The sequence below is a fragment of the Anabrus simplex genome, chromosome 1 (assembly GCF_040414725.1).
Source record: "Anabrus simplex isolate iqAnaSimp1 chromosome 1, ASM4041472v1, whole genome shotgun sequence".
In the NCBI taxonomy this organism is placed as follows: domain Eukaryota; kingdom Metazoa; phylum Arthropoda; class Insecta; order Orthoptera; family Tettigoniidae; genus Anabrus; species Anabrus simplex.
Window position 1 is genome coordinate 753,694,649 of NC_090265.1, and position 12,491 is coordinate 753,707,139.

General features: G+C 39.9%; 1 protein-coding gene across 6 annotated transcripts in view; it reads right to left on the reverse strand.

Moving 5' to 3' along the window:
* Cep290 (Centrosomal protein 290kDa) overlaps nucleotides 1-12,491 on the reverse strand; it is a 1,403,175-nt gene that overhangs the window by 1,048,156 nt on the left and 342,528 nt on the right. For all 6 annotated transcript variants that reach the window (XR_010858542.2, XM_067136188.2, XM_067136189.2 and 3 more), the window contains exon 9: nucleotides 2,148-2,286. Coding sequence is in view for 5 of the 6 variants with exons in the window: in XM_067136188.2 (XP_066992289.2) it covers nucleotides 2,148-2,286 (139 nt within the window). In the remaining variant the exon portion in view is untranslated. The remainder of the gene's footprint in view (nucleotides 1-2,147; nucleotides 2,287-12,491) is intronic.

Genomic DNA, 12,491 nt, shown 5'->3' on the forward strand with positions numbered 1-12,491 from the left:
AAGATTTTTAAAATTCATTTCAATATTACAAGTTAATTAGATGCTTATTTTCGATCTAAGGTTAAGACAATGGCTGATGATGCCTTCATACAGGGCGAAACATGTACCACTATTAGTTAATAGATCTTTGTAAATCATCCAAGACTAGACTTTGTATTGATTAGGTGGTCTATTTAACAAATAACTTACTGTTATTATTCCAATCAAATATCATCAATACGGACCAAAAATGATATTTATTACATGTAACACAAAGGGCTTCCAGGTCGGAGAGGATGAGAAAGTTCTGAGAGAAGAAATTAACTCAAATGTATTGATTTAAGTGCTCCAATGTGGGTGTAAATAAATAAATAAATAAATAAATAAATAAATAAATAATATATATATATAGTTTTAAGGAGAGATGTGTTTATTAAACTAATTTTAAGACCTAAAGCATATCATTATAGACATACAATTGCACTGTCGCACAGTGATATACACGCCAGTTCCCGTTTCGACATGCCCCATTTGGATGTGACTAAATGTTTATCATCATATGGCATTCCCTAGACAACGTAATCTTGATCATAGCTTCATGACATAGATGTGAATGTATTGTTCAGCTGAAGATGACCCTATGTAGGGGATCGAAACCAGTACTCTGGCATAATAAGTGCAATAAATAAGTACTGATAGGTCTCACTACCAAAATTTGATGCCTGCTTGGCCATCAGATGGTATAGTGCATTGGCACTGCCGGTGGCTACAATTAGCCTACGCAGTGGCCTCCACGGTATGCACTAGCCGTGCGTCTTGGTAAGTGTCCTAGGTACCAACTGACGAGCCCAGCCTAGCACACGGGGGCGAAATGCTGGCAACCAGGAATGAGTTAGCTGGAAAATTTATAATATCCAATAATGGACCATTTATTTTGGTATTATAAATTCACTCATTCGGAACAAAAATTTCAGATTCCCTATGGGAATCAACATCTATACCATCTGAGTGCATAGGCACTGCCGGTGGCTACAATTAGCCTACGCAGTGGCCTCGACGGTATGCACTAGCCATGCGTCTTGATAGGTGTGCTAGGTACCAACTGATGAGCCCAGCCTAGCACACGGGGGCGAAACGCTGGCAACCAGGAATGAGTTAGCTGGAAAATTTATAATGTCCAATAACGGACCATTTATATTGGTATTATAAATTTACTAATTCGGAACAAATATTTCAGATTCCCTATGGGAATCAACATCTATACCATCTGATGGCCAAGCAGGCATCAATTTTTGGTAGTGAGAGAGGGTCTCTCATAGTGCATTGGCACTGCCGGTGGCTACAATTAGCCTACACAGTGGCCTCCATGGTATGCACTAGCCAGGCGTCTTGGTAGGTGTGCTAGGTACCAACTGATGAGCCCAGCTTAGCACACGGGGGCGAAACGCTGGCAACCAGGAATGATTTAGCTGGAAAATTTATAATGTCCAATAACGGACCATTTATATTAGTTTACTATATTGCACTCATAACTCAGCCTTATACCGTAGTTTCATTTATGTATTATTATTAAATGGCTGTCTGGATTAATGAGGTTTTACTGTATTATCCCAGTGAGCTTTATTGCTTTGATCTTGTGCTCGATTCACTCATTGGTCTCTGACCTGCTTAGATGTGTTAATGACTGCTCTTGATCAACTGTGTAAGGCTCACGTCGTGTGTTATTGACCTGCCTTTCCTGTTGTTATTCTTATACAACAATTATTCTTTTAAATGCTTATGTTATTACATGTTAGCTGAAGAATTTAGGTACAAGGAGCTGCTATCTAGAACACACTGTATAATCACTTGTCTCTGATAAATTTTGAATATCTGACTTTAAAGAAAAATAAAAATAAAATAGAACACCATTTTCTTGATATGCATTAGTCACTACTACCCTGTGGATGGAAGAGGTAGAGGTACCCCTTGCAAGTTATAGGAGGTAACTGAAAGGGGAACATGTGAGCAAGGTTGGCGACCACAGGCCCCCAAGTTGAGCCTGACATCGACCTTCGCAGGCCCTTCACCTTCTTCTGTCAATACCGCCATTCTTCCTCTGTTCAATTGTACTTTCTCCTAAAACAATTATCACCACCACCATTAGTTATTAGTAACAAGCTGGCTACCTCTGCTGCCTTCAACTCAGCATCTTCTTCTGCATCCTTCAGTTTCCCCTCCAGGAACTCAATTCTGTCTTCTGCTTCTTGAAGCTGTTTCTTCAACTTGGAAACAGTTGTGGCATCTACAAAAGCCGTCACATTGCGCCTGAGAACAGATGAGGTAAGTGTGAAAACCACACAACAACATGCTACACTTGAGAAAATATTTCTTGCCAAAATGTGCTTAAAACAAAACAACTTGAGAAAATATAGAGTTTTAACCACCTAATCAATACACGACATGTTTCATCAGCACATAAACACTACAAAGATTATAAGAACAGTTTTTACTTTATTTTCAAAATCTTCCTCCACTCAGAGGCTGCCTAAGAAAAAGAATTAAAATCCACAGCCAGTTTCCAGTCATTCAACCGGGTCAGGAATAGAATGAATGTGCCGGCTGCCGAAGCCTGTTGCACTCTTCTGGTGCAATGATTAATGACTGACAGATGACATGATAATGGAGAGTGTTGCTGGAATGAAAAATAGCAGGGAAAACCCAAGTAGCCGGAGAAAAACCTGTCCCACCCCCACTTTGTCTAGCACAAATCTCACATGGAGTGACCAGGATTTGAACCACGGAACTCAGAGGTGAGAGGCCAGCATGCTGCTGCCTGAGCCACGGAGGCTCCCTAAGACAATTTCATTCAAAAGTAAAAAAATTAAAGTGAACTATGTCTCAGTCTGTCAAATATAAGGTGGTGTATGAGTACCAAAAGAGAACCTCTGAGCGCTTTCAGGCCCCAGTTGATGAACACCTTGTATCTATCAGATGTGAGGAATGATTTTAACATTAAAACAATTGAGAGAAGCAGTATGAGCAAACATGTGAAGGACATTCCTTTATGCCATAAGACCTATCTGTGTCGGTGCGACATTCCTTTTCCACAATACATCAATATATTATGGTAAGAAAGACAAATTACTCAATACTTACACCCAACCCTTAATCAAAATGAAATCTCAGATAAAATCAGCACCCTTCTAGAATTACCTTCCCAATATAACTTCAAACCAAAAATATCCAATCCATAATCAATTTCATATCAAATATTCCCTCCACCTTCCTTCAGCCAAGTTCCAACCCAATCATTTAATATTGATTCACTATTCCATTTTATAATAAATATATTTAAACCTTTTAACATTTTACATATAAGCAAATGAAGAAAACATGAAGAAGTCAACATCTATCTGACAAGAGGATGCCACAACTTTACACCTCGGCAAGATTCTTCTTCTTGTTTCCGAATTTGTCCGCCTATGGATCGCATTGAACTTACGGTTTTCTCTTCTTTTTCTTCTTCTCCTCCCAGAACCTCTTCATTCTTTCACTTCTGATCTTCCTTTCTTTTTCAGATATGACCAGTTTGGGTCTACATTTTGGTGGTTTCTCCTGGAATATTTTGATGCTGTCCACTCGACTTCTAAATTCTTTTCTGTTGTGAACCATATCCACTGTAAGTCCACTTTCTATTGCATCTCTTTTTACCTCTTCCACCCACTTCGTCAAAGCTTTTAGTCCAGTGATGTACTTGAATATTTTCTTAGTTAGCCGTTTCTCATCCATTCTTTCTAGATGCCCATAGAATTTTAGCCTTTGCTTTCGCATGGTGACAGTGATTTTTTCGGTGTATTTATAGAGGTCATCATTTTTTCTATTCCTTCACTCCCCATCATCATTTTTCTGTGGTCCTAAAATTTTCCTTAAGATTCTCCTCTCCTTTTTTCGAGATCTTGAAGCTCACCCTTTTTATTCATTGTCAGGCTCTCTGAAGCGTAGAGAGTTTCGCCTTGTAAGATATTGCTCTTCTGTTGTATCTGTTCTGGGTTAACCTGTAAGCCAATTCTAGTTTTCTAATTCTTGCCCTAATCGCCTCTTTATCCAATCCATTAGGTTCTATCCATTCCCCTAGATATTTAAATTTCTCAGTTCTTTTTACAGTCCCATGCATCACTTCTAAGTGTCTCTCCCCTTGATGTCCATATTCCATATGACACTCTGAGACCCGTTTTTTCAGCGATCTCATGTAGAGTATTCAGCATAATTTGGGCATTTTCTCGGATGTAAGCCAAGAGTGCAAGATCATCCGCAAAAGCCAAACACTTAATTTCTAAGTTCTGTCCTTTCCTCCTTAAATGTATTCCCTTTATTCCTTTCACTTCCAAGGCTTTTTCCCATGTTCTAATGATTTGTTCTAGAACAATGTTAAAGAGAATTGGTGATAGGCTGTTTTTATTTCAAATGGTTCAGAAATTTCACCGAAGAATTTGACTTTTGAGAAAGTTTCTGTCAGGGTTTGTTTTATTAACATTCTTGTTTTCCTGTCAATTCCGAATTCCTCTAGGACATTAAATAGTCTGCCTGTCAATTGAATCATATGCTTTCTTAAAATCAACAAATATTACCACGGTGTTCTGGCTTCTCAAAGCTCTTATTCTGAGAATGCTCTTCAGGTTAAATATTTGTTCTGCGCATGATCTTCCTTTTTGAAAACCAGCTGGGTACTCACCAATGAGATGGTCTGCTTGTTCTTCAACTCTTCTCAATAGTACTTTAGAGAGTATCTTATATGTTATTGGGAGTAAAGCTAATTGCTTTATGTCGCACCGACACAGATAGGTCTTATGGCGACGATGGGACAGGAAAGGGCTAGGAGTGGGAAGGAAGCGGCCGTGGCCTTAATTAAGGTACAGCCCCAGCATTTGCCTGGTGTGAAAATGGGAAACCACGGAAAACCACTTTCAGGGCTGCCGACAGTGGGGTTCGAACCTACTATCTCCCAAATACTGGATACTGGTCGGACTTAAGCGACTGCAGCTATCGAGCTCGGTATTGGGAGTAAAGAGATGCCTCTATAGTTATTGATGTTCGTCCGGAGACCTTTCTTGTGAAGTGGGTGTATAAGAGCACACTTCCAATCACTGGGGATCCTTTCATCTCTCCAGATTTCTCCTATGACGGCGTGGATTGCTTTTGCTGCAGTTTCTCCTCCGAACTTACACATTTTTGCAATAATTCTATCTGCACCTGGTGCTTTGTTGTTTATTATTTATTATTTCTTTGATCTCTTCTAGACTCGGTGGCTTGGAATCTTGGTTATCCTGAGATAGATTTTTCGTATCCAATCTTTCCAGAGGTTCTGCACAATTCAGTAACATTTTGAAATAATCTGCGAGAAATTGACAATTTTCTTTGTTGTTCGTTACTACACTACCATCCTCCCGCTTGAAACACAAACTCGATGGCTGGTATCCCTGTAGTTCCTCTCTGAAGGTTTTGTAAAATGCTCAAGTGTTGTTCTTTCGAAAATCATCTTCTATCTTATCCATCCTACTTCTGTGATAATTTCTTTTCTCTGATCATATGATCTTAGCTGTTTTCTTCCTCTCTTCCCTGAAAGTTTCCCATCTCTCCTCGGTTTTGTTGGAATGCCACCTCTTCCATGTTTGTAGTCTTCTGTCCAAAGCTTCATCACACTTTTCATTCCACCACCTGTGTTTTCGTTTCCACGCTGGATTCCCCAAACCTTCAGCTACTTTAAACATTGAGTTTTTGATATCTTCCCAGCTGTTCATATTCAGCTTCGACAATTTTTCACAATATGTCTCTTTGCTTTGTTTCAGAGCATCTGCATCAATTCTAAGCTTCCTCTTGATTCTTTGTTTGGGTTTGTTTGTTTGGAATCTTACTTTAATCTCCGAGAGGTAGTGGTCCGAATCTATGTTTAAGCCTTTTCTTACCTTAACGTTCAAGATTTCCCTTAGGTTTCTGGTCATAATAGCAACATGGTCGATCTGAAACTCCCCCAGCAATGTGTTAGGAGATGCCCATGTTTTTTTCTTGTTAGGGAGTGCCTTGAAGTACATGTAGACATGAGTTTCTGCAGAAACTGATTAATCTTTCACCATTTCTGTTTGTTCTGTTATGTGCTGGGTAGTCCCCCACAATTTTCCTGTACCTTCTTTCTTTACCTATCTGAGCATTGAAATCACCAACCAAAATTTTCACATGGTGTTGTGGAATTTTGGACGTTGTGTCTTCAAGAATTTCCAAAAAGTCATCTACCTTCTCCAGGTTTTTCTTGTTATCGTCATTTATCGGCGCATGTGCATTGATGATTGTGTATGCTTTACTGCCAGACCTAAAGGACAGAAACGAGATCCTCTCTGTTGGTGAGGTGAAATTGATGATGGACTTCAGATGTTACTTTTAACCATAAAGGCCGTACCTAGGATCGTTACATTTGCGTTTTTTTTATTGCCAGTTTTCCATAGTAAATTCTATAGCCATTAGATTCCATGTGATTTTCATCAAGGTATCTTGTCACTTGAAGTGCAAGTATGTAAATATCCCTTTCTCTCAAAACATCAGTAAGTTATTTTAATTTTCCAACTTTTAGGAGCGTGTTGATGTTCAGTGTTCCAAGCAGATGTTTTTGTTTGGTTCTTATCTTCCTTGAGGAGGTTCTGGGAAGCTCCGACACTTCCCTGCATGACGTTCCAGGCTCTCCACAATCCAAAGGCCTGGTTGCACCGCTCATGGGGGTGGGGGATTTCCATTTCCGGCTGACCCCTGGAAAGGGCACGTTATAGTCCTCTAAAGCTTAAGTGGCAAAAGTAAGGTGATGACGTTCTGCCTCCCGCTTCAGAGCGAGGAAATCACGATGGTAATTCCCGGAGCCTGACACATCTACCAAATGACTGGTTAGATGGTTAGTAATCGAGAGCAGTTCAGTGATGATACTGCCTGCAATGGAAATTCCTGGTACAGAAGATGATCCTTGGATACCCAAAATACGTCGAAGTTTAGTCCACACTTTAGATAATAGATTATGTGACGTCACAGATGACACATATCTATCCCACGAAACTTTCTTATTCTGTTGAATAAGTACTCGCGTCTTATACAGGAGTTTCTTAAATGTTACCAAATTGGCCAAGGAAGACTACCTACGATAGCGTTTATGAGCGTGATGGCGTTCTTTGATAGCTGCTGCAATTTCTTCGTTCCACCAAGGAACAAGTTTTCGGCGAGGAGTCCCTGAAAACAATGGAATGGACTCCTCAGCATCAGAAGAATAACTTTTGTTATGTAATTGATATCGCCGTCTATGCTCCGCCTGGTCACGTCGTTAAAGACAGCTAGTGATGTGAACTTTGGCCAATCAGCATGTTTAAGAATCCATCGATGAGGAGCCTAGATGGATTTCTGTTTCAACAAAGGAAGAACAATGGAAAAATGGTCACTGTCACAGAGATCATCATGTGTATTCCACCGAAACAGGGGAACCAGCATTCGACTGTAAGTGCCGTAATGTACACTGAAAAGAGTTGGTTCCCCTGCAAATTTTTTTTTTTTTGCTAGGGGCTTTACGTCGCACCGACACAGATAGGTCTTATGGCGACGATGGGATAGAAAAGGCCTAGGAGTTGGAAGGAAGCGGCCGTGGCCTTAATTAAGGTACAGCCCCAGCATTTGCCTGGTGTGAAAATGGGAAACCACGGAAAACCATCTTCAGGGCTGCCGATAGTGGGATTCGAACCAACTATCCCGGATGCAAGCTCACAGCCGCGCGCCTCTACGCGCAAGGCCAACTCGCCCGGTCCTGCAAAAATACATACATCCAGCTCTCTTACTAATATTTCCAAATCCCTTCACCTGGGGCAAGGTGTTTCAGAGCCCCATATAGGATGATGAGCATTAAAAACTCCCAATAGGAGGAAGGGAGGTAGAAGCTGATGTATAAGATCAGTTACATCATCTATATCAAGAGGCTCGCCTGGTGGAAAATAACATTACACACTGTTGCTATGATAGGCAGCGGAACACAAAGTGCTACAGTTTCCTGTAGGGTTCTTAGTGGAACCTCTTTGCTACAGGTATCAGAAGGAACAAAAATGCCAAAGCCACCGGAAGACCGGTTAGCATAATGTCGTTTTGTCAAGTATAGTCTGAAATTTCTCAAGACCGTATGATGACCAGGTCTGAGATTAGTTTCCTGAATGCAGACTATGCTCGTCGAATACTCACTAATTAGCTGGCGCAGCTCAACATGATGCTTATCATAACCATAACAATTCCACTGTAACAGTGACATAGTGTGGACTAAGAGAGGATGAGTGTTAGGTCATACTTAAAACCTAAACACTAACATCAACATCTACATCTGTACATTTTGATGAAAGCTCGATGTCCATCCCGTCTACAAAGACTTAATAACAATAAAAAATCTTCCACTTTTTGATACTTATATTTATATTTTGGCAAATCAATTAATCATACACAGTACATGTTTCGACCTTTTTTAGAACATCTTCAGCTGTTTACATTGCTTAGGTGATTCACTAAGTTTATCTTTTTAAGAACATTCTAATCAGGTACCTTATTTCTTCTTAAATACTATGTAAATTTAAAATAAATTTAATAAAATGAATTAAAAACAATGATGGATGGTTGAATGGGGTAGTGAAATGAAAGGAAGATGGATCTATTTATAGTTATCTTCACTCCTTGGAGGCAGTAAATGAAGTGAATACATAGAAACATTCAGAACAGTGACAAATTGAAAGTCATATCTTTTCAAAAACTTTTTATTAGAAGACAAGCAAAATATTTTAGATAAAAGTGCTGGAAACATTTTTACAACATCTGTTCAAATGAATAGAAATATTTTTTTAAAAATAGGCTAACTATAAGTGGATCCATTATTTGAAGGAGACAATGAACGCACCCGTGGCAACGTCTTCGCTGTTGACTTTGCGCGTAATGCGCCGGACGTGTGTCACGCCACGGTGATTTATGTGTTCCAACAACTCATCGTCACTGTTCAAGAAGAGATCTCGGTGAAGATATCTCCACGAACCAGATTCAAGGACTTGTGCTCCTCCACTTCGATGGGAATATTGCCAAAGTGGTCGCACTTGAGCAACCGATCAGCTTGCATGGCAGTGTGCATCTTTAGCAACAAACTACCTTTGGGCATTTTTTTTTGGGATCTTCCAGTTTGCCGTAGACACATTCTATGTGCCTACTAAACAAAATGGACTTTACCAGTTTGAAGTCACTCCCATCAGTTCTGGTAGCAACCAGAAACCTAGGGAAGCTGGATCTCATTCCTTCACGCTCCACTTGTTCCCAGGGTGTTGAACCCCTCAAGGAATCAAAAGTTAAAGACTTTGGTGCAGGACCACCTTGGGCAGGCTGAAGACAAAGCCATGCCCGAAAACATCCTGCCCGAATGCCACCCACTCCGATCAGGGGCCTCTGTAGCCAAACCAAGCAGCCAAAGTAATACCCACCTGGTCGTAGCAGGTATTGTGCGTGGTCCGATTTTGGACGATGCCTAATACGGAATGATTGAGGCAATGAGCACTAGGACCTCCTTCCTCCAATCACCCGCAATAGCATGTACCCCATAGCGTGTACAGAGTAATATAGAGAAAAAAATCATTTTAAAAGAATTAATAATATGTCCTTCTGGCATTCGGCTGTGCGGGGACCTATGTTGTCAGGTAGATACTACTGCACGGGAGCATGGCGCTCACACCCGCAGGGTCCCTGGGTGGTCACGAGTGGACTTTAGGGCGTAATTGCACACGTAAGCGGCCCATCTCCAACCAGCACGCACATCAAGAATTTTGAATCCGTTACAACTAACCTTAAAATTTTTTTTTTTAAATTAATAAATAAAGAAGGGACCGATGGCCACATGACCCTTCTACGACAGGCAGGGATTACCTGAGAATGTATTCTGCCGCTCCCATCCGCACGAGGTCCAACACATGATACCAAGCCGCAAACCATGTCCGCACCATGATCGCCCCTTTTAGTCGCCTCCTACGACAGGCAGGGGATACCGGGGGTGTATTCTACATCTGTGTCCCCCACCCACAGGGGGTGTTACCCTTTTAGTCGCCTCTTATGACAGGCAGGAGATACCACGTATTCTTCATTTGCGTCTCCCACCCACAGGGGGTACCCAGCTTGCTGGAAGTATCCACAGATGATGACGATGATGATGATGATGATGATGAAGAAGAGACAGAGTGATCATATAATTGTAATCTTTTCTTTTTTACAATTTTCTTTATGTAGGATGCCAATTAATAATATCATCTATTCAATACATTAACATTTTTAAACAATTACAAATTTATCTTTATTTCCACATGAGACATGTTTCGCCTTTCATAGAAGGCAGCATCAGACACAGTACCACCTCAAAGCATAAATCAGGTACGTGATTTGTAATTAAATTGTAATAACTAAGAAATAATATTGACATATTACAGTAGGGATAGTCAATGAGAAAAACAATGTTCATTGATAATATGGATAGCCACATATCAGCCTTTGGCTGTAAATTATCAGTTGTGAAGGATAACAGCATCAAAATGTTAGGGTATGTCTTACAAAGGTTAACTTAACATATTTACATGGGGGCAGTCTAAGGGAAAGATAAGTGACTGGCACCAATACGTAAGACCACAGGGTATTTAGCAGTGTCCAGCAGCAGTGGTCCATATGAAATGTTCACATTACACTACCATAAATGTTAGGATTATATTAACATTTTTACATGGGGTAGTCTAAGGTAAAAGATACAGTAGTCGGTACCAATGCGTAAAACCATAGGGCAGTTTAACAGTGTCCAGCAGTGGTGGTCTGATGAATGATTGATGCTACTCGATTAGAAAATTTAGGAAATTACAAAGCTTATACATACAGCATATTTACATGGAGGCAGTTTGGGGAGAAAGGATACAAAATGTCTGGCACCAGTGTGCATAAAAATAATTTCTGCTGTTGGCTGACGATTACAATATTGACAGGGCAACTACACAGTAATATTGAAGTTACTCTATTGAAAAGTTGGGAAATTACAAAGGTTATAATACATATTTACATGGGAGCAGTTTGGGGAGAAAGGATACAAAATGTCTGGTACCAATGTGAATAACATTAGTTTCTGCCATTGGTTGATGATCACACTATTGACCAAGCAACTACACAGTAATATGCAGCAGTGGTTTGACCTCAGTTCATAATTATTTGGAATGCTAGGAAGAATATTCCAACGTTTTTTGAGATTGCCAAATGAGGCTCCGTTAGGAGATAGCCATACTGAAAGCTGTCTGGTTGAAGACCTGGGTTCGTCAATATGGCTCCATGAGCAACGGAGAATTTGGCTGGCGTGGAAAAAAAATTTGATTGTGTGTCATAATGTTTAGGCATAATTTCGGTGTAGTTGAAAAGAAAGGTCGTTAAGTACATGGTGCATTGTGAATGGCAACAATAACGGCCGTTATTTGTTGATAATGGTATTTTCAAGGAACATGTTGCGGGGTTAGAATCACTCTCTTATTGAGTTTTGTTAACTTCTTGATAACTTTGAATGCTATGTGAAAAATACCAGTATGAGAATGCTTGATGAGACTTTAAACGGAGGTATTGTCGTAATTGAAAACATGACAAACATCGCGACAAAGTTTTTGTTTTGTGATGCTGTCCTAGTGGAATAGAATGGAGTTTATATTTGGCGTACTCCACAGTGGAGGGATCATATGTGAAAGTACACTACGACTGAGCTGAAGTGTTACGCCTAGGACGAGACATCACATAATATACAAAGTTTATTCCACCTACTCAATACTGTGCAGTAATTGCAATGTTTATAAATACATTACGATATATTATCAAGGTACTAGTTTCAACCCTATATGTGTCATCATCAGCCTAACTAAGATACACTTATGGATTTGCCGATGTCCTAAGACAGAATAACAATGTGGAAATAAGATTCAAAATAACGAACTGTGTATGTGATACGATAATGTATATATAAAATGGTGAATTGATGAACAGTTATAGATAAAATAATGTACTTATCAGTGACAATTAATTTTGTTTTTTAACGATTTACGTCAATTACAATTAGACTGTAAGAATAGTTATCATACAATTACAGTAGAAGTCCGTTATAGCGAGAATTCACAACGACGGAAAATTTGCTCACTATAACGGATTGTCGTTATATCCAATTTTTGTATTAAAAAAAGAAAAAATCAGATGTAAGGCCTCTCAGGTTTGCTCTATTAACCAGCGTTCCGTCTTAGGTCTGACACTAGATTCATCAGAGTGGGATGTGTCAGACCCTACCCACTCACACTGGGGTGTATGCAGGTGAATTTATCAGAAGCCCTATATAAAAGGCAGTCTGATAACTGCATACGGGAGATAAAACTCCACAATGGAATTATTGCCAGCCTAGCAATTCCAAATGGAAATTCCAAGTTCCCAAGGAGGGA